Source organism: Neltuma alba, unplaced genomic scaffold (genome assembly GCF_004799145.2).
Source record: "Neltuma alba isolate B1F8T4 unplaced genomic scaffold, ASM479914v2 tig00013127_pilon, whole genome shotgun sequence".
NCBI classification, from domain to species: domain Eukaryota; kingdom Viridiplantae; phylum Streptophyta; class Magnoliopsida; order Fabales; family Fabaceae; genus Neltuma; species Neltuma alba.
Window position 1 is genome coordinate 15,174 of NW_021637446.1, and position 19,404 is coordinate 34,577.

The 19,404-nt window shown below is 34.1% G+C and overlaps 2 protein-coding genes across 2 annotated transcripts; both read right to left on the minus strand.

Moving 5' to 3' along the window:
* Positions 1–4,404: 4,404 nt before the first annotated feature.
* LOC114734678 (nucleoside-triphosphatase-like) lies at positions 4,405–8,854 on the minus strand. The gene is made up of 8 exons (XM_028922319.1): positions 8,549–8,854; positions 8,340–8,468; positions 8,190–8,246; positions 6,439–6,534; positions 5,387–5,684; positions 5,062–5,273; positions 4,772–4,961; positions 4,405–4,670 (listed from the first exon to the last, which is right to left on the minus strand). The coding sequence occupies exons 1-8, from the start codon at positions 8,804–8,806 to the stop codon at positions 4,543–4,545; spliced, it is 1,368 nt and encodes a 455-aa protein (XP_028778152.1). The 5' UTR covers positions 8,807–8,854; the 3' UTR covers positions 4,405–4,542.
* A 4,820-nt stretch (positions 8,855–13,674) lies between these two features.
* LOC114734679 (nucleoside-triphosphatase-like) lies at positions 13,675–19,167 on the minus strand. The gene is made up of 9 exons (XM_028922320.1): positions 18,915–19,167; positions 18,676–18,804; positions 18,514–18,570; positions 18,330–18,422; positions 14,962–15,167; positions 14,789–14,880; positions 14,463–14,677; positions 14,174–14,363; positions 13,675–14,028 (listed from the first exon to the last, which is right to left on the minus strand). Exons 1-9 carry the CDS (start codon positions 19,137–19,139, stop codon positions 13,886–13,888), a joined length of 1,350 nt encoding a protein of 449 aa, XP_028778153.1. The 5' UTR covers positions 19,140–19,167; the 3' UTR covers positions 13,675–13,885.
* Between the last annotated feature and the right edge of the window lie 237 nt (positions 19,168–19,404).

Genomic DNA, 19,404 nt, shown 5'->3' on the forward strand with positions numbered 1-19,404 from the left:
CATTCATATTAGTTCTCGTGGATCAGTAACTTACGTACGGCACACCCATTATTGTTAAAGACCATGACATTTTCTATGTTTTTGTCTCCGAAGACTATATATGTTACTTGGAGCATATAACGATCATTTTGCCACCAATTGTTATATCAAAAGAAAAATACCTTTGAACGAAAAAAGAAAAAATCAATATCACTGGTATTGTGTTCCTGAGAACAATGATTTCTGCAAAGGCTAACTAGGAGCCAGCTAGACACGTAAGTATCAGAGAGAGTCAAACTTTGAATGAAAGGAAGCCACGTGACGTGGTCTTCTCTATATCATTAGGTAAAATCAACGACGTTAAGAAGTGATGCTCCATTCTTAACCACAGATAAGAGAAAAGCAATGAGCCAAGGCCATGCTTCAGCCAACGCGTCATTCCCATAACGACCCAGATGGCAATATCTTGTTGTACTCTCAGTTATCCTCATCTGTTTTGGTGGTCCTGGCTGGTAATATTGATCCTCTCGCACAATTAAAACTCTCATTCATCCAACTTTTCTGAAATTATTGTATACCTAATGTACCGATCGGATAACTCTCTTGCGATATATACATAGCCACATCTCATATATAATCTATCTCTGGTACAAAAGCTGCGACGTGCATGATTGAGTCTTGTAGATATACAGCATGGTCTCGAAATAGAGAGAAAAGTTGAGAGCAGCAAAGCGAAAAGAAAAAGGTCAAATTAAAAGCTCACCCAAAAGTGGATAAAATGTGTACGGAGAGTCTTGGTTCTATGCATTGAACTTAAAAAGGGGGGGGGGGTTGAGAGAAAGAGCCAAACTCGGTGGAGATAATTAATGCGGGGCCTTTGAACTTGGATATAAAAATATGATACCAGGAAAAAGGCGATGTTATCACCAAGTATTGAACTCGGGGGAATACGATTTTGTGCTAGACCTATTAATATTGTTCAAAGATGCTTTTAATTTGGTTGATGAGGACACCCATGCCGAACGCTTCTCTACACACGTTTGCTTAAGTATTGGGGTATTGTGTCAGCCTAAGTAAGAAAAAGATGTAGCCATTGGCAAATGGCAATGCCTTGTTCCACCGGATATGTGCTCGGTCCTGGCTAGGCTAGGTAACTTGTTGACCGAGAATTCTTTCACTTTACATGCTCCTCTCTGGCATAGCCCATAGTATATTACAAAATATCTTGACCAGGTTACATAAAAAATGCCAAGCACATAAACTTGATGAATATATGCTCTTAAGTTTTTCAGGTAAAGGAATAGACTTAGTTCAGCAGGAGGATTGAATTCAGAATATTCATTGAATCATGTATATATGTGCATAATGAGTCCGTTTCTTTTACTATATCAGGAAGGTCGATCACTTCGTTCGTGCCATCCTTTTTCGTGCTTTATTTTTTAGGCTTCACTGAACCTGTTCGAGACAACTACATATGGTTTGGTCAGGCTTTTTTCAATTAGGCTGCGAGTGAAGTAGTTGTGATTTTTTTAAAAAAAAGTTGAAGCGAGTATATTTGAATTAGACCGACCAGAAATTAAATTGTGTGCGCAAACAAAAATCAATCCTAATTAACTAGAAGATTGAACAAAGATGAATAATTAATGTGTCGTTCAAGTGTTGGAACAGGAGGGAGTAGATTCCTCAGCCTGTCCTGTTATACCTCTAAATCATTACTGATCAATCCACTAACTATAACTCAATCTGTGTTAGCAGATTTTTAATTTCCAGTGTGATATTGACCCGTTTGATTTTTGTGGTCGTCGGAGACTGAAGAAGAGAATCAGACTTTATGGGACGTCCGATTATATCGTTTGAATTCTAAGAGGACACTGAGGCTGCTTGACGTTGATTAAAGTCTTTTTTTTTTTTTTTTCCTTTGAGGGGGGGTTAATTATGGAGAGTTCATTGGCATAAATGAGTGAAAAATAGTCAAATATATATAACAAGTGGGATATGTATTAAATACTCAGTTAGTTAATTCCCAACTACTATAAAGTCATGACGAAGACCTCTCCATGTAGTTTTCCACGTGTAATTACCTAATCTACAAGGATATGCATTAATTCATGTCTTATGTCAATGTGCCTAACCTCGTCAAAACTATCCAATTAACTTTATTCTGCTTTTTCTTTTGACCCCTCCTAGCTACTAGATGCTTTGCTTGCAAAGCACTTTCTGACAGTGAGAAATTATTTGTGTTCTCTGTCTATAGTAACTAAGTGAAACCACGTAAAATGTAGAGCAAATCATATATAATTTTATCGTTCGACGATTCAATAAAAAATAGAATAAGAACAAAGTGGGAAGGGCCTCTAATCCTGTTAGAACTTTGTCTCCTTTTAATATCTTCAAAGTCAAATTTTCGATCTTGACCCTCTTCATAATTCCCCTCTATACTTCTCTTCATATCCAGTCTTATCCATTCATTCAATTATTTAATGGCTCTATATTTACTACTATTACCGGCACTTCAGTATACACTTTTTAATAATTAAATGTTTTTAAGGTAATAATTAAATGAATAGTATATTTAGTTTAAGGTCATAATCAGTGATTTAATCGCATGGTTAAATAAAAAAGATAACTGAGCGAATAGTTTAGAATAATAAGAGGTAAAGTAGAAAACAAGGTTTATTCTAATATTTTTTAAATTAAAAAACATATATATAAAGAATCTTTTCAGAATATTCCTTAATCATGTTAATGGCTTGGACTAAAATATATGTTATCAAAATAGAGAGGAGGTCTATGTAATTAAGACAAAAGAGAAGGGAGGTCAGAGTATTTTACTCTTAAATTAATTAGTAAGAAGAGAAAAGTCTGATGGAGAGGATATCCAAATCCAGTTTATAGTGTATACGTTTGATTGATTATGGCTCCTTCTCATCATGAAAATTTTCATTTTAATTAACCCTTTGATTATGTTTTTTCAAAACTGTCAATTTGAGTTTATCAGTGACATCAAAAAAGTTATTAATCAAATGATAATAATTCAATTTTTTCTAGAATTGTTCTCATAAATTAAATTATGTATTTTCAACAAATTTTTATGTTCTCATAAATTAAATTATGTATTTTCAACAAATTTTTAACCAGGGAGAAATTAAATCAGTCACTGAGGACTCTCAATTGTTCTACTAGCTACAAAATCTAAATAAATAGATATGAAAAACATTCTGTTGATGTTCTGCCAAGCAGTGAAGAGTCGTCCCATGTTTCTAGAGGGATGGACTTGTTGAGAATCGAACAGGTCTACAAATTCGAATGGAATAATAATGTAATGGTAGGATATGAATCAGAACCCGATCCCTGTGATTTTCCACATCATTTCCTAATTGCTAGCCAACTCAGTTATGCCATGAAGGAACAATCCACCAACTCTTTGACTTGGTCTCTGCTTATCCAACCAGCATCCTGTTCTGTACGATGGGTTTAAACTTGACATCATGCAACTGGCTTGGGCCCTCACAATCAGCCCATTCACTCCCAATTTGGGCCCAAGGGAAGCTTGTCTGAAGCCCAGTTCAATGTCAAGTCAAGGAAGCACGTCCACATGTGAATAAACTTGACCCAAAAACAATCATGCACCCACAGTGTCCGTCGTCCCACGCGGCTCACTTCTCGCTCATTTCTTGCCCAAACTGCTTCTAGTTGCTCTGGGCCAACATGCAAGTTCCAGTATAGGCTGTTTCTTGACAAGCAGTTGGGTCATACAGCTCATTTTTCCTATCCATGACTAATTTACAAAAGATTTCATTTCTCATGTGTTTTAAATAGCAGGCACCGAACGGGGCTGAATCTAACGGATCAGTGTTTAAATTTTACTGAGATTTGTACCCACATTAAATATCTAATAATATTTCAAAAAAATTGTCTCCAATAAAAAATAATAGTGCTTAGTATAAAACAATAATAAATTAATAGCACTCCCTTCGTCTTTTATTATAAGCAACAGCTATCATTCTCTTTTTATCTCTAAATATAAGCAACATCTACAAGTTGTTTTAGATTTTTATAACAAATTTTTATTTTACCCTTATTAATTACACATTCTAATATCTAATATATTTATTATCTTGTTTTTCGGACCATAATCTCTCCATTCAAGTTCTCTTTTTTTTTAATACAATTCTCTATTATAACAATTTTTTAATTTTCTCTCTTATACTCCCCCTGCCCAAAAATAATGATATTTTGAGGAAAAAAATTTCAACTTCTATCTATTTATTATCTTTAACTCATTTTTATGTTTATGTTATGCAATTCAAGATTGCTGATAAATTAAAAAGAGACGCATGGAGTAGGCGAGGACGAGACAGGTGAATCAGAATGATGCCCAACATCACGGCACGACTATCTTGTTCAATCACAGACAGGGACCTCTGAGAGAGATAATAGAAAAGGGGGAGCTTTATTGAACACATCATGCATGTCTGACACGACTCATGCAGGTAGCTCTTCACTCCAGTACAGATGGTTTACCAACACAGCTAGCACGCATATTACATTACAGGACGTACATTAGTGTTGGAATTCAGATACAGAAGAAATAGACTCGATGGCGCTGCCTAGGGCCCACGATGCATCCAAGGAGGAGCCCTTGTACTCTATCTCCTTCGCAACCGTCACCACCTCCCATGGATCCAACCCTGCCAACCAAGCCATTAATTAGAACCTCCCATCATTATTATTGATACAGTGATAATTATATTATTATTATCATATTGAATATTGAATCCCCAAGGCGTACCAAATCCATCGACCAGCAGGGTGTACTGGTATACGAGATCCATGCAGGTATATGCAAGCACGTCTTCGGCATTATGCGGGAAGGTGGTTTTGGCCTCCTCGTATGTTGTCTTACAGGCAAGCTCCGCCGTTATCTTATAATCTATCAGACGAACCTGGCCGCTCGTTTTGTTTGGGTCAGCAAAACCCGCCTATATATATATATATGAATTAGCAGGGGTTGAACAACTGTAAATTATAAAGCAATGAAAGCAATATCAATTAATACGAGGGATAGGCATATATGTGTACGTCGATGGCTAGGTAATAGAAAGAAGTGGCAAGGTAGAGATTTTTCTGGCCCGGTCCTCCTCCACCGTTCCAAACCCCCCCAAATGTGCAGTTCTTATGCGCACATGTGGTGAAATCAAAAAGCTTCAGCACTGTGTTCCTGCATTCACTGTAGCTTGACCCGTTCGCCGGCGCCGACGCTTTGTACTTCACGTTTTCGTACTCGTAGGTCCCTTGATTCCCATTTCCAGTAATCAACAGATCAGAGTTCAGTTGCAAGGTTTCTTTAGTTTAGAAGGGAAATTAAAGTTATAACTTAGGATGGATGTATCAGTTAAATCATTACCACTGAAGCCAGTTAAAATGCAAGGGTTGTCAGAATCACCGGTGAGCTTTAAGATCTGCGCACGGGATGCTTCTTTGCCAAAGTTCAAGTAACTGTGAACGTAAATGTGGTAGGTGGAACCAGCGAGGGAAATCTTAGTAACGTAAGCGTCACCGTTAGGTGCATTCTGAGGAGCATTAGCAGCAACATCCTCTGAGATGGCATAAGCCATTTGAACAGATCCGCCTCCCAGATCTGCCACTCCTATTGTCTCTGCATACCCTTCTCCCAGCTTATTCAGTAGATAGTTCACCGTCACCTGTTCCAATTTCATGCCCATCATATTCCCAATTCATCTTTTTTATCAAGTTCCACTGCTGTATTATGTCTAACTCAGCTCTAAGCATGTCAATTCCTTACTAATCTACTTATAAGTGACTTGTAGTTTAAAAAAAATTCATAAGTAATTAGTAATGAGCTTTTTCCAATTTTTCCCTTCTGGACTTAATAAATATAGAGAAAGATAAGATAAATATACGAGAGAAGATATAAAACAGACTCTTTTGGTTTATTTATAATCATTTCCAACATGTTTCACGTAAACTAAGAAAAAAAACCTTAACTTTATTAATTCTCATTTAAAATTTAATAAATTTTTAATTTTATTCCTATTTAATATACCTTATAAGAACAAAGTCAAAACAATATTAAATGAAGAATAAAATTATATGTTAATTATATGAGAATTTTTCTCCCTATCCTATGAAGAGGACCAATAAAATTTCTTCTTTTTATATCCTATAAATAAGACTATGGGAGTACTTTTAATACCCTTTCTTTAATAAAGGCAAATGTGAAAAAAAAAATATAAATTTACTACATTTGAAATACAAGCAATTTATGAATAAGAAGAGAGTCGGCATGAGTATAATTGATGGTACGTAGCTATATCATTAATTTATTATGTATGGACGATTCCTTACACAAGCCAAATAATGAGGTCCAAGGAGACAAACGAATGAATGCATTGTGGGGGATGTAAATATAATTAATGAAGGCCATGATGAGCTTACCCATAGATAATATCCCTCTTGGTTTCCACTAAGAACGGCAATCGCATCATCAGACTCCACCGCAAACGAGCTATTGCTCCTCACGACATCCCTAACCTTTGGGAAATTAAATTGAAGGCAATTTATTATTAGTATTGTTATTAATAATTAAAATTTACAAGAATAAAGGATAATTATTGATTCATGTTATTATTTATGCCACTGAGAACAGCAGAATATATCGTAGCGTAGGAGACAAAACGTGGTCCTCATGCTTCCCTGTCACGATCATGCATTCATACTAATAAGAAGAATTACAATTAAGTCTCACAGAAGAGAAATAATTACTAAAAAGTCTCAATAATAATCCTAACGGCTTATAATGACAAGTTTTATAATGAGAATAACAACCTCTGATATTTGTTTTTCAATATAATTTTTTTCTTTACTTGGACCTCCATGTAATTCTCCCTGCTAATAACGTGAATGACAAACGGTGGCCCCCCTAGTTATTTTACCGCGCGTCCATGACACAGAAAACTGATCGCTGTCCAGAAACGACAATTTAAAACGGTTCGTTCGTTGGCCCAACGTGCGAGAAAATTTTTTAAAGCATATCAGCATCATTAATCTAATGATGTCTTTTGGGAGAAGAATCGAAGCTCGGCGATTAATTTTAAAATGTTTTTTTTTTAAATTTTACTATCAAATTTTTTTGTTCAAACAAATTAATTTTAGATCATGTTTGATTTGCCTCCGACATTGTACTTTTTTTTAATTGAATTTGTGAGCAAACACTGATTTCAATAAATAACATATACAAAAATCAACATTTATATTGATATCAATATTTTTACTGTCAAGATACAATCCAGAGATACAACTCTCCAGGTATTCGGGAAATTAGGGGGTGACTTGATGATTGAAAAAGACGAAGGTAAAAAAAATCATAATGAAAACTATATATATCGAGTACCAAAACTAGTTCATACTTTTACTTGATTCAAAAAGTAATTTAAAGAAAACCACTTCCCATTAAATTCAAGAAATTACTTTCTTTCTACGACTTTAAAAAGCTGTGCGTGCTTGCTAAAATATGGTAGCTTAAAAATGTGAAAAATATGACCCCAGACATGTATAGCAGCGCATCATAAGATACATGCGTGTGGCTGTGATTTAGTGATGGGTAGGTCGAAATTGAAAAACGTACATAATTTTAAGTTTGTATAAATTTGGAGGGGTCAGAAATATATAATACTCCTTCGATCCCTAATATAAAACTCATTTAACTAATTTGATCAGATTAAGGAAATTAAGTAAGTTAGTTAATTATAAGAAAAGTGACACATCTTTCTTAAAACACCATAATCATCTTTTTTAATACCCCTCTCTTTTTTTTACTTGATTATGGTTGAGGAAGTATCCATAGAAATAATTTAGAAAAAACTGATAAATATGATAAATGGATATGATATTTAGGACTAAAACCAACTCAGAAACTGAGTCATATATTAAGGATCGAGAGAGTATCTACTTAAATAACTTTGGGGGGGGGAGGGGGAGAAACGGTCACGACGCTATTAATTCAAACCTGAACTAAAATTTATATGAACGGCCTGTGAAGAACTCATACTGCTTTAAAACGACTTAAAAATCCCTTGTTTCTTTCTCTTTTTTTTTTTAACCTTAAAAATCCCTTGTTTCAATAAGCTAAAACAATAAAGACATGGTAGGTGTGTAAATGCATGGGGATTTGGGGGAGAGTTACTTACGGCCTGCAAGATGAGCTCGGCAGTATGGGAGCCCAGAGATCTCAAACCCGCAGTAGCCTGCATCATGAGAAGGAAGCAGCGGCTGGGTCAACAAATGAATGAAGCTATATATACATATAGAGAGACAAAGAGGAGGGAAAAGCTGGTGACCCCAAGCCTGAGCGGCGTGGCGGAGCGAGACTCCTCCGGAATAACATTCTCCGCTTTCCTCAGCAACGGCAGCAACGACTCCCCCGCCTCCTCCGGATTATCTGCGTACGAACTCAACCCCGGCGTCACCTGATGCATCCATTTGTTCATTCTTTACTCTTACCGTTCAAACTCATCATCAACATACATCAAACTAATAAGCAATTAACCTTGTAGTAGTACTCTAAACCGTCGCCGATGTAAAGCAGCTGCAAGCTCTGGTCGAAGTGGAACACATGAATGCGAGTCCCCGTGCTGCCACCGTCCAGTATGACGGCGTATGACGAGTTGCTGGAGGAGCTGCTACTCACGCCGCTGGATCCCTGACGGAGAGCCCCCAATTTCCGATGCACATGGCAGTGGCACGACGGCGCTGTCCACACCACCAACAGGCACCATATCCACGCTGCTCCTACTCGCCATTCCATGCTTCCACCACTTCCTTTCCTTTCCACACTCCTGCTCTAATAGCCTCTGACATATTGCCACGCTAGCTAATTTATATATTGGGCAAATATATAATTCTATTTTTTTTAAATACAGGAGGCTAATATTTTAAATTATTAAATTATATAGACCGAATTACGTTGAATTAAAATTTAGAGATTGGATTTTGCAGAAAGAGATTAGTCTCTTATAACATGACAAACTAAAATTTAAATTCTAATGAAAGAGGTGTTTATATTGAGTGTCTAACAGTGTTTCGAGTAAAATATACTCCACTAAAAATATATATGTGCTTAAAAAAAGATTTAAGAGTTGAGTTATAACCGTGAATTAAAGTTATAGATACTAAGGGTCTGTTTGGCTCGATGAGAGAAAAGGAAGGGAAGGGATTTTAACAAAGGAAGGGGAGGGGAAGAGAGTGGAAGGAATTTAATATTACCTTGTTTAGATTTATAAAAAAAGAAGAGAGGGAAGGAATTTTAATATTATCTTGTTTGATTCGTGAGGAGAGAAAAGGAAAAAATATTTTAACATGGATAATTTTGTCCTTATGTTATTTAAGATTATTTTTTCAAATTTTATAGAATGTTTAATAAAATAGAATTGTAAATAACATTTAATATATTGAGCAATACTTATACCAAAATTCTAATATACTCCAGAGCGTAAAGTGTTATTGAAAAGAAGGTTGAAGTAATGTTCGGTCACAACTCGTCCTACATCCCATTTTTTAATAAAATAGTTGGTTATACAAAGAAGAGAGCAGCGTTTGGAAACAAAAAGAAAAGGATTAGTATAGGAACATTAAAAATAAATTTGGACATAATAATCATAACATGGTAAAATATTACATTTTCTTTTTAAATCCTTTCAATTTTTAAAGGGAGGTTGAGGAGGGGGAGGAAAAATTTTATAAAAAATTTTCTTCTCCTCCTAAAAATTTGTGTATTGTCAAATAAGAAAAAATAATTAAAATCCTTTCTTCTCTCTCCTTCCCTCCAAATTCGTCATTCCAAACTCACCCTAAGTCATACCAAATTGAAATCGAAAGATGGAGTTGCAGTAAAGTCAAAAATTAAGCGGACAAAAAACTAATTTTCTCTTTGTACTTTTTAACATATTGTACCTGACTATAATTGATGACGCGTCACGCGATGCTCTCAAAGGCTTCCAATAAAGCTGTGTTGCTCTTCAACCGACGGTCCCCTTTCAAGAATAGGCGGACAAAAGTGAGCATATTCATTGATGGACATACAGCCTGCTGTGATGAAGAAGTGGCTTGTCTTTGCAATTGATATAGCAGCAGTTCGGGCCCAAGCCTCGCATCTCATCAAATCTAACAGCTTTGATACTCCTCCGGTCTTTAATATAAGACTCATTTAACTAATTTGATTAGATAAAAAAATTAAGTAAACTAGTTAATTATAAGAAAAGTGACATATTTTTCCTAAAACACCATAATCATCTTTCTTAATACCCCTCTTCTTCTTCTATTTGATTATGGTTGAAGGAGTATCTATAGGGGTAATTTAGAGAAAATTGATAAATATGAGAAATGGGTCTTATATTTAGGACCAAAACCAACTCAAGAATTGGGTCATATATTAAGGACCGGAGGAATACCAATTTACTTTATCTTTTATATTTATTCATTTTTTTGAAAGTAGTCCTTAAAGTTGTTGCACATATGAAATGTTTCATGAAATCGTAACTCTAGGTAATATACATGATTAACAAGGGTGTTTTAGAAAAGATAATACCTATTTATAATAAATAACTAACTTAACTAATTTTTTTAATCTATATAAATTAGTTAACTAGGTTTTATAATAAACACAAGAGATACTCCGTGGGCGTGTGTGTATGTATATATAATACTCCTCCGGTCCTTAATATAGAACCCAATTCTTGAGTTGGTTTTGGTCCTAAATATAAAACCCATTTCTCATATTTATCAATTTTCTCTAAATTACCCATGTAGATACTCCTTCAACCATAATCAAATAGAAGAGGAAGAGGGGTATTAAGAAAGATGATTATGTATTTTAGGAAAAATATGTCACTTTTCTTATAATTAACTAACTTACCTAATCTAATCAATTAGTTAAATGGGTCTTATATTAGGATTGGAGGAGTATCTCATATTTAAGATTAAATTAAAAGTCAAACAAACTCTTATAATAAGAAACGGAGGTAGTATATATATTGTCACTTTGACGTGATGCTCAACTCTAAGCCAAGAACTCCTCCCTACTCACACAACATATATCATCACGTCGTACCAAGATCAGGTCACTTGTTATTATTACTTCTCCAAACCAAACTTGATGACTAAGAATTATTCCTCTTATTCTAAATATGAGAACTATTTTATAATATAACTTATAGTACAAAATTAGTTTTATGGAGTAATTATTTGATTGAGACGATGGAGCCATGATTTGGCACCTACAATAATTAATAATATGTCCCCGCTCATACATATGGTCAATTACTTCTCAGCTTTTTTCCTCTTTTTTTTTTTTTTTTTAATAAACTTGCGATGCGTATGGCGCCATGAGAGATCTTATCGCTTGTTCAGAGATTGCGACCATAAAATTAAAATAAGGAACACTTGGTTGTTATTTTTCAGCTGAGGCCAACAATGGCCGTGCGGGGCCAATTCTTGAACCGCACTAGCCTTTTTTTACGCCCCGCCTATTTGTCTCCTACCTATGTGCCAAACATGTGCAAAACATTGCCTTATTGTTATTAATTTATTTTCTAAAAACTGTGCTTATTTATTACAACGAATAACTTTGCGCCATACATATATAGCTGAAAGAAAGAGATAGCCTTTTAAAAAGCTCTTAAAGGTCGCGGGAATATTTTTCTAACATATAAGTTGATCCCATTAAATTGTATACATAAATATAAAATATCCACAGGAATCAAAATAAATTTGTGTGCGGCCAAATGAGACGCGTAAAAAGTAGTAATAGCATATAAAAGTTACATAAAGCCATATGGTGGTTGGAGGATGCTTTGTTAATGATATACTTTTGATAAGAACTTTATTGTTGTCGGCCAAAAAAATGGTAAGTATTTTACCTGTAAATTGAAATTTTGCTATTGATTGACTTATTAACAAACAATTTATAATTTATAAACATATTTATGTTTTTTTTTTCAGTCTAGAGATTTTTTGTGATGTTTGATTAGTTTTTTGGAACCCCACCTAACCTTTTGAATAAAAAAAATTACTATATGCTAAGTGTGAATTTTATATTTTACGGAGAATTTCTTTGAGGATCTACAATGTGACAAATTAGTGAACTATAATCACAGTTTTTAAATTTCACCGTAGGACCAAACGACTAAAAGTCTGTTTAGGATAGGATTTAAAAACACCTATAAACACTTTTTGTGTAAATCGATAAAATTTCTCTTACATACTTATCTCGTATTTCATAAATTATAATTAAAAAATTATTTATAAGATATTTTAAACGGATCCTAAATTCAATCTTCCTAGTCAACTACCAAAATGCCATTCATTTACTTAAGGGGGAAAAAACCCCCCCTCGCTACGGCACGGAATTTTGGCTGACAAATGATGAGTGAGGAATAGAGTTTCATTAAACTTAACGTTAAAATTATACTCCCTCCGTTTCTTATTATAAGAGATATTTGATGTTTATAGCATGTTCTCATATATAAGAGACACTTAAAAGTTGTCTCTATTTTTTTATATTGATTTTTTATTTTACCCCTATTTATTTTGTCTCCAACTCATACTCTCTCTCCCTCCCACTTCTCTTTTTTTTAATAATTTAATTATTCTTTCTCATACTTTCTCTCCTTATTAATGAGGGCATTGTTGGAAAAAATATTATACTTTTTACACATTAATTATCCTCAATTAATTTTAACTATTTTTTTGATCAGTGTAATTTGGTTATTTGTCTCTTATAATAAAGAATGGAGGGAGTATCTACATTTACATTTTCATACCATTATTTTTATATGTGATTAATTTTAAGGAATTTGGTTAAAAAAGAAAAGAAAAGAAGATTGTAAGTTCTTATCCCATATTGGGAAAAAAATATTCACCCCCCCCCACACAGATCTAACTCAATTAATGTAGCCAAGAGAATTCAATGAAAATAAGGGGAAATGACAAAAAAAATAAAAATTACAAAATCCTAAATCAAGTTTGATAATGATATTTTATTTGATGTTGATAATATAGAATTTGTAAATGATAACAAATTTTTGTTGATATTTTTATCTGGTATGCAGTAATTTTAGCTTCTTTTTTTGTTATTTTTCCCTAAAATAAAACACATAAAAAATAAATACATTTTTTATTTAATTATTCTGATAAAAATTAAAAATATATAACTCAATTAAGTGTCAAGTTATAGATATAAATAAATGGTACCGGTCACGTGGGTCGTTTTGTTAATTAAGCGTTAAAAAAAAAAAAAAGAAAGATTCGAGGTTCATAGTTTGGGAAATGTACGTTACCTAGATTTTGGGTGTGAGATCGAAGACGCGTGGTTGACCCGATGAAGATACGGTTTCAATTAATGTCTCGCATCAAAATATTCTTTTCTATTTATATACTAATAAATTTAAATATACAACTTTCCCATCAAGTTATTTTCACACCAAAAACATCGAGTTTGAATCCCTTTTCTGTTTTTTGGCAAAAAAAAAATCCCTTCTCTGTTGGCCAAAAAAAAAAAACCCTTCTCTGTTGCAAAACGTAGAGAGTCAAAAACCAAGTAAAAAAATTTCGTCGCTAAGTTGTATAGTTATTTGAAATTCCGTCCTAATCGCATCTAGGTTGCTTTGTAGTGTGTGAAGCTGAACAAAACCATCCAAATTTCTTTTTTCTTTCTTAAACAGAAAAGAGCACTCAGTTTTTGCAAAGCAGCATGACGTTAAACTGATAAGAAATGTTTCCATGCATACATTTCTTCGAGATATAAAAAGATTGCTCTTATTACTTCTACCTCACATGGCTAATATGCAAACATCTCATCATCAGCTGCTGAAGGCTAAGAAACGGGAAATCAAACAAAGTACAAGAGCCGATCAAATTTGGGTAAAGATGATACGGCTTCAATGGCGGTGCCCAGTGGCCAGGTTGCTTCTACCAGATGATCTTTATACTTCACTTGCTTCACCACCGTCACTTCTTGCCATGGATCCAGCCCTGCCACACCACACAATCATTTTATATACTAATTTATGCAATTATCAGTGCTCACTCATCTACATTATTATATATTGTTGATTTGATTTATTAATAATTCAAGATCTTCCACCAACCAGATATTTCGTTATATATGAAAACCTACCAAACCCATCAACCAGCAAGGTGTACTGGTATACAAGATCCAGGCACGCATATTGAAGCCCATTGTCCTTCATCAGTGGGAAGGTGGATTTGGCTTCCTCTAATGCTGTCTTGCAAGCAAGCTCGGCCGCAATCTTATAATCCACGATTCGAACTTTGTCGCTGGGCTTCTTTATATCGGCAATGCCAGACTATATAATGAATGAATTGCATTGCAAATCCATGAGTGATTGTTATAATTACCATTCACAGGTTGAATATATATAACATAATGTTATTAAAGTATATACCTCAGTAGCCAAGTAATAGAAAGAAGTGGCGAGGTAGAGGTTTTTCTGGCCAGGTCCTCCTCCACCGTTCCAGATGCCACCAAATGTGCAGTTCTCGTTTGGGCATGTGGCGTTCACATTGAGAGCCTTCAGAACTGTGTTTCTGCATTCACTGAAGCTCGACCCGCCAGGCATGGCTGACGCCTGGTATTCCACTCCTCCGTATACATAAGACCCTTTCCAATTTCAAATATGAAAAGCAACCAAATTTAGAGATTTCTTTATTCCCCAAGGCACACATCTGTAGAGTATATATTAATTATAAAGGAAAGCTTGGTCGTAATTACCATTAAAACCAGCTAAAATACAAGGGTTGTTAGAACCACGGGTCACCTTCAAGATCTCTGCACGAGATGCTTCTTTCCCGTAGTGCAAGTAACTGATGAAAGCAATATACATCAACATAAATATATCGATCGAAATAATGAAAATCGAAGTGGGTGTTGATGATATATTATACCTGTGAACATAGACGGAATACTTGGTTCCCTTAAGGTACATCCGGGTTACGTAAGGGTCGTCTCCTTGTTGAGCGTTGGGAGCCTTGGCAGCATTTTCCTCTGAGATGGCATATGCCATTTGAACTGACCCTCCTCCCAGATCAACCACTCCCACTGTCTCCCCATATTCTTTTGCTAAGTTTCCCAGTAGATAGTTTATTGCCACCTGTATTGTTCACTTCCATCTCAGATATGCCTTCTTCTCACTATTGTTTGAGCTTAAACATGTAATTAATAATACCGTTGACTGTGACGCTGAGGCGCCACTTCTTAGGACTCACTCTACACCACTTTGGTCCTCTCTATTACATAGATAAAATATTTTCCTTTTATTTTTATTAAAAAGATTTGTATATTGAGAAAAAATATGATAAATGCTAATATACTTTCTCCTACCTATTATATTCTCTCTTTCTTCATCTTTATTATACTTCATAAGAACATACTTAAAAATAAAACATTAAAAAAATATAAATAACAAATAAAAAAAAGACTAAAATCTGTTTTCCAAGTCATAAATAATAAGAATACGAGTGATATAACGAATAAATTTTTCGTTCTTTGGCCATCTTTGTTAGAGCCGAGGGTTCTGATTAATAAATCCCATAATGTAATCTGAGCATGGATCGATCTGGAGATAAGGACGTCGTTGTGTACAGCTGTACAATATTCTTCTCCAAAGGGGTAATATTATTCGGTTGACTGTAGCCTGCAGTACGTAAATAGAATACCAGAGGCAGGGCTCTTTAATTTACTGAGCTGGCTCTTCAGGATTGACAGGCTTAAAAGGATCGACCCTCAAGGACTGAAATTCTAAAAATGTCCTAATTTATTAGGCCCGGCCCTTAAGCTACAGGGCCAGGGCCAGCCCACGGGCTTTTGGCCCGTTTAAGAAAAAATACTATTTTTTATATTTATTATTTTTTTAATAAAAATATAAAAATAAACCAATAAAATTATTAATAAAAGACATAAATATGAATAAAATTAAGTCACAAATATAAAATATCATCATATATAAATATTCATCAACATCTAAGAACATCTAAAACATTCATTAACAAGATAACAACATCTAAAAGTTTTATCTATAATGCAATTGTGCAATAAATAAACACTATCATTAATCTTTTGAAACTTCATCATCACTATAATTAATTACTTTTCTTCGTAAGTATGCTTTTTTGTCGTAACAAAAATATCAAGTTTTTCTTCTTTATAAGAATTTTATTTTTAAATTTTACAATCTAACTATTATTTTACTTTAATGTGAGAAACATTGTTGTTGAAACTCATGAATTTTTAATTCAAATTATAGAGTCACAAGTTATATAAGTATAAAAATATTCTATTATCAAATATATATATAGTTTAAAAATATCAACGCATATAATATAAATCAAATCATTATTAAAGTCCAAATTAACCCATTTTTTAAAAATTTAATTGGATAAATTATTGTCTAAAACTAAATTTAATTTTAAAATGATAATAATAGCTAAATATTTGAAATATTATTAACAATGTAAAAAATTAATAACATTAATATTATTAAAAAAAATTTAAAAATTAAAAAATTATAAAAGGGCTTAAAAGGGCCGGCCCGCGACCCTCTAGGGCTGGCCCTTTTAAGCCCTCGGCCCTTCAGGACCAACCCTCCAGGGCTTATTTCTTATTTTAAGAGAAAAATATTAAGCCCGGCCTTCATAATTTCAGGGCCTAAACGGATTGGCCCGACGGGCTCGACCCGTTTTCCTGGCTCTAGCTGGCTGGACTAGAGCCGGAAATTAGGGCCGGCCCTTCAGGGCTAGCGGGCTTAAAAGGGCCGGCCCTCCAGGACTGAAATTTTAAAAATACTCCAATTTGTTAGGCCCGGCCCTTAAACTACAGGGCCAGGGCCGGCCCGCGGGCTTTTGGCCCGTTTAAGAAAAAATACTATTTTTTATATTTATCATATTTTTTTATAAAAATATAAAAATAAACCAATAAAATTATTAATAAAAGACATAAATATGAATAAAATTAAGTCACAAATATAAAATATTATCATATATAAATATTCATCAACATCTAAGAACATCTAAAACATTCATTAACAAGATAACAACATCTAAAAGTTTTATCTATAATGCAATTGTACAATAAATAAACACTATCATTAATCTTTTAAAACTTCATCATCACTATAATTAATTATTTTTCTTCATAAGTATGCTTTTCTTTCGTAACAAAAATATCAAGTTTTTCTTCTTTATAAGAATTTTATTTTTAAATTTTACAATCTAACTATTATTTTACTTTAATGTGAGAAACATTGTTGTTGAAACTCATGAATTTTAATTCAAATTATAGAGTCACAAGTTATATAAGTATAAAAATATTCTATTATCAAATATATATATAGTTTAAAAATATCAACGCATATAATATAAATCAAATCATTATTAAAGTCCAAATTAACCCATTTTTTAAAAATTTAATTGGATAAATTATTGTCTAAAACTAAATTTAATTTTAAAATGATAATAATAACTAAATATTTGAAATATTATTAACAATGTAAAAAATTAATAACATTAATATTATTAAAAAAAAATAAAAAAATAAAAAAATTATAAAAGGGCTTAAAAGGGCCGCCCGCCGCCCTCCAGGGCCGGCCTTTTTAAGCCCTCGACCCTCTAAGGCCAGCCCTCCAGGGCTTATTTATCATTTTAAGAGAAAAATATCAAGTCCGGCCCTCATAATTTCAGGGCCTAAAAAAGCCAGCCCGACGGGCTCGGCCCGTTTTCCTGGCTCTAGGCTGGACTCTGGATCACACGTCCACTGGGATGCTTTTCTGAATTCGGACTATCTTATCTTTTTCCCCCCCCCCCTTGCCAAATTCGTACTATCTTATCTAATACCATAGGCCATAATTAAGAACCCGACACTTGCATCCTAGTAAGCAGTGACCAAATTTTGAAGCGTATAATGTAATGACTAATTTAAATTCCACTCAGTCACGGGACTCAGTTTCAACCTGTTTCACATATACAAAATAAAATTTTAAATTTTATTAAATTTTATTTGAAATTTAACAACTTTTTAATTTTACCTATCATGCTTTTTTAGAACAAAATGAACATAATAATAAATGATAGATAAAAAAACGTATTATTTATATGAAAAGTTTTTCTTTCTTCCTACAAATAGAACTGAAATTTTTTTTCTTTTTATTCTATATCTTATAAATAGAACCAAAAAAAAATGTGTGTGTTTCCATGAACGGATCGTCGTTTTGAACTTAAACTAGAAACAACTCTATGGATAGAGGTTTCACGAATCATACCCATAGATAAGAGCCTTCCTGGGTTCCACCAATAACAGCAACAGCATCAGGCTCGAGTTTTAAAGTGCCTCTTTCCTTGAACATATCCCTGACCTAATAAACAGAGGTATGAGAATTAATGAAAACTGCGAATATTATAAGAAGAGAGACTGATGGTGATGGAGCAACAAAATCAATTCGTTACCGCCTGCAAGATCAATTCAGAAGCATTTCCTTTCAGAAGTCTCAAACCTGCGGTTGCCTGCACTTGTACACATGCATAAATACACAGTTACGTACGTTGATCCATATATATTATCAGAAAAGCATAACATATATATTTTGACTCTGATTTGATGAGGCATACCCCAAGTTTGAGGGGAGTCTTGTGGTGCACCCTCTTGGGAACAACACTCTCGGCTTCCTCTAAAAGTGGAATGAGAGATTCAGCAGCTTTTTCTGGGTTCTCAGCATATGCACTCAAACCCGGTTTAACCTGCAGCCAAGAAGAACACCATGCATGCATCATATTACAGTGAAGCGATCAAAGAAGCAAACGAAGGTAATTATTAGTATTAAAGAAAAAGTGAGAGTAAGAAAGGAGACCTTGTCGAGAAACTCAAGATCTTGGCCGATGGGAAGGAGGTCTAGGATCTGGTTGAAGTGGAAGACATGGACACGGCTACCAGTACTACCGGCGTCGAAGATGACAGCGTAGGAGGTTGTGGGTTTCGGAGATTTACGATGCAGCAGCATCGGTTGCATCTGGGAAGAGCAGCAAGGAACTAAGCATATTATTAGCATTAACGCAGTTAACACTTGTGACTCCATTATGCCAATCCCTCACCCGCCTCTCTCTATCTCTGTTTCTAACTTCGCCTCAAGCCCATCCCCACGGCCTCCTTTATATAGAGATGAAATATAGTTCTAGCTTTTATGATCACCTCTTATGCTTTATTCAATTATTGATCCTTTTAGCGAAAACCAATTCAATAAACAATTGTCATGTGCGGACGTATATACATATGGAATTTATTTATTTACTTATCTGGCGTGATATATATGATATATATGCAGAGTCAACTTTATTATGATT

Excerpts from the sequence above, each read along its gene's own strand:
- LOC114734678 (XM_028922319.1), bottom strand. The coding sequence starts at position 8,806 with ATGGAATGGCGAGTAGGAGCAGCGTGGATATGGTGCCTGTTGGTGGTG. Across the intron at positions 8,469-8,548 it reads GTTTAGAGTACTACTACAAG|GTGACGCCGGGGTTGAGTTC; the intron begins GTTAATTGCTTA and ends TGGATGCATCAG. Across the intron at positions 4,962-5,061 it reads TCTATTACCTAGCCATCGAC|GCGGGTTTTGCTGACCCAAA; the intron begins GTACACATATAT and ends ATATATATATAG.
- LOC114734679 (XM_028922320.1), bottom strand. The coding sequence starts at position 19,139 with ATGGAGTCACAAGTGTTAACTGCGTTAATGCTAATAATATGCTTAGTT. Across the intron at positions 18,805-18,914 it reads ATCTTGAGTTTCTCGACAAG|GTTAAACCGGGTTTGAGTGC; the intron begins GTCTCCTTTCTT and ends TCTTGGCTGCAG. Across the intron at positions 14,678-14,788 it reads TATTTTAGCTGGTTTTAATG|GGTCTTATGTATACGGAGGA; the intron begins GTAATTACGACC and ends GAAATTGGAAAG.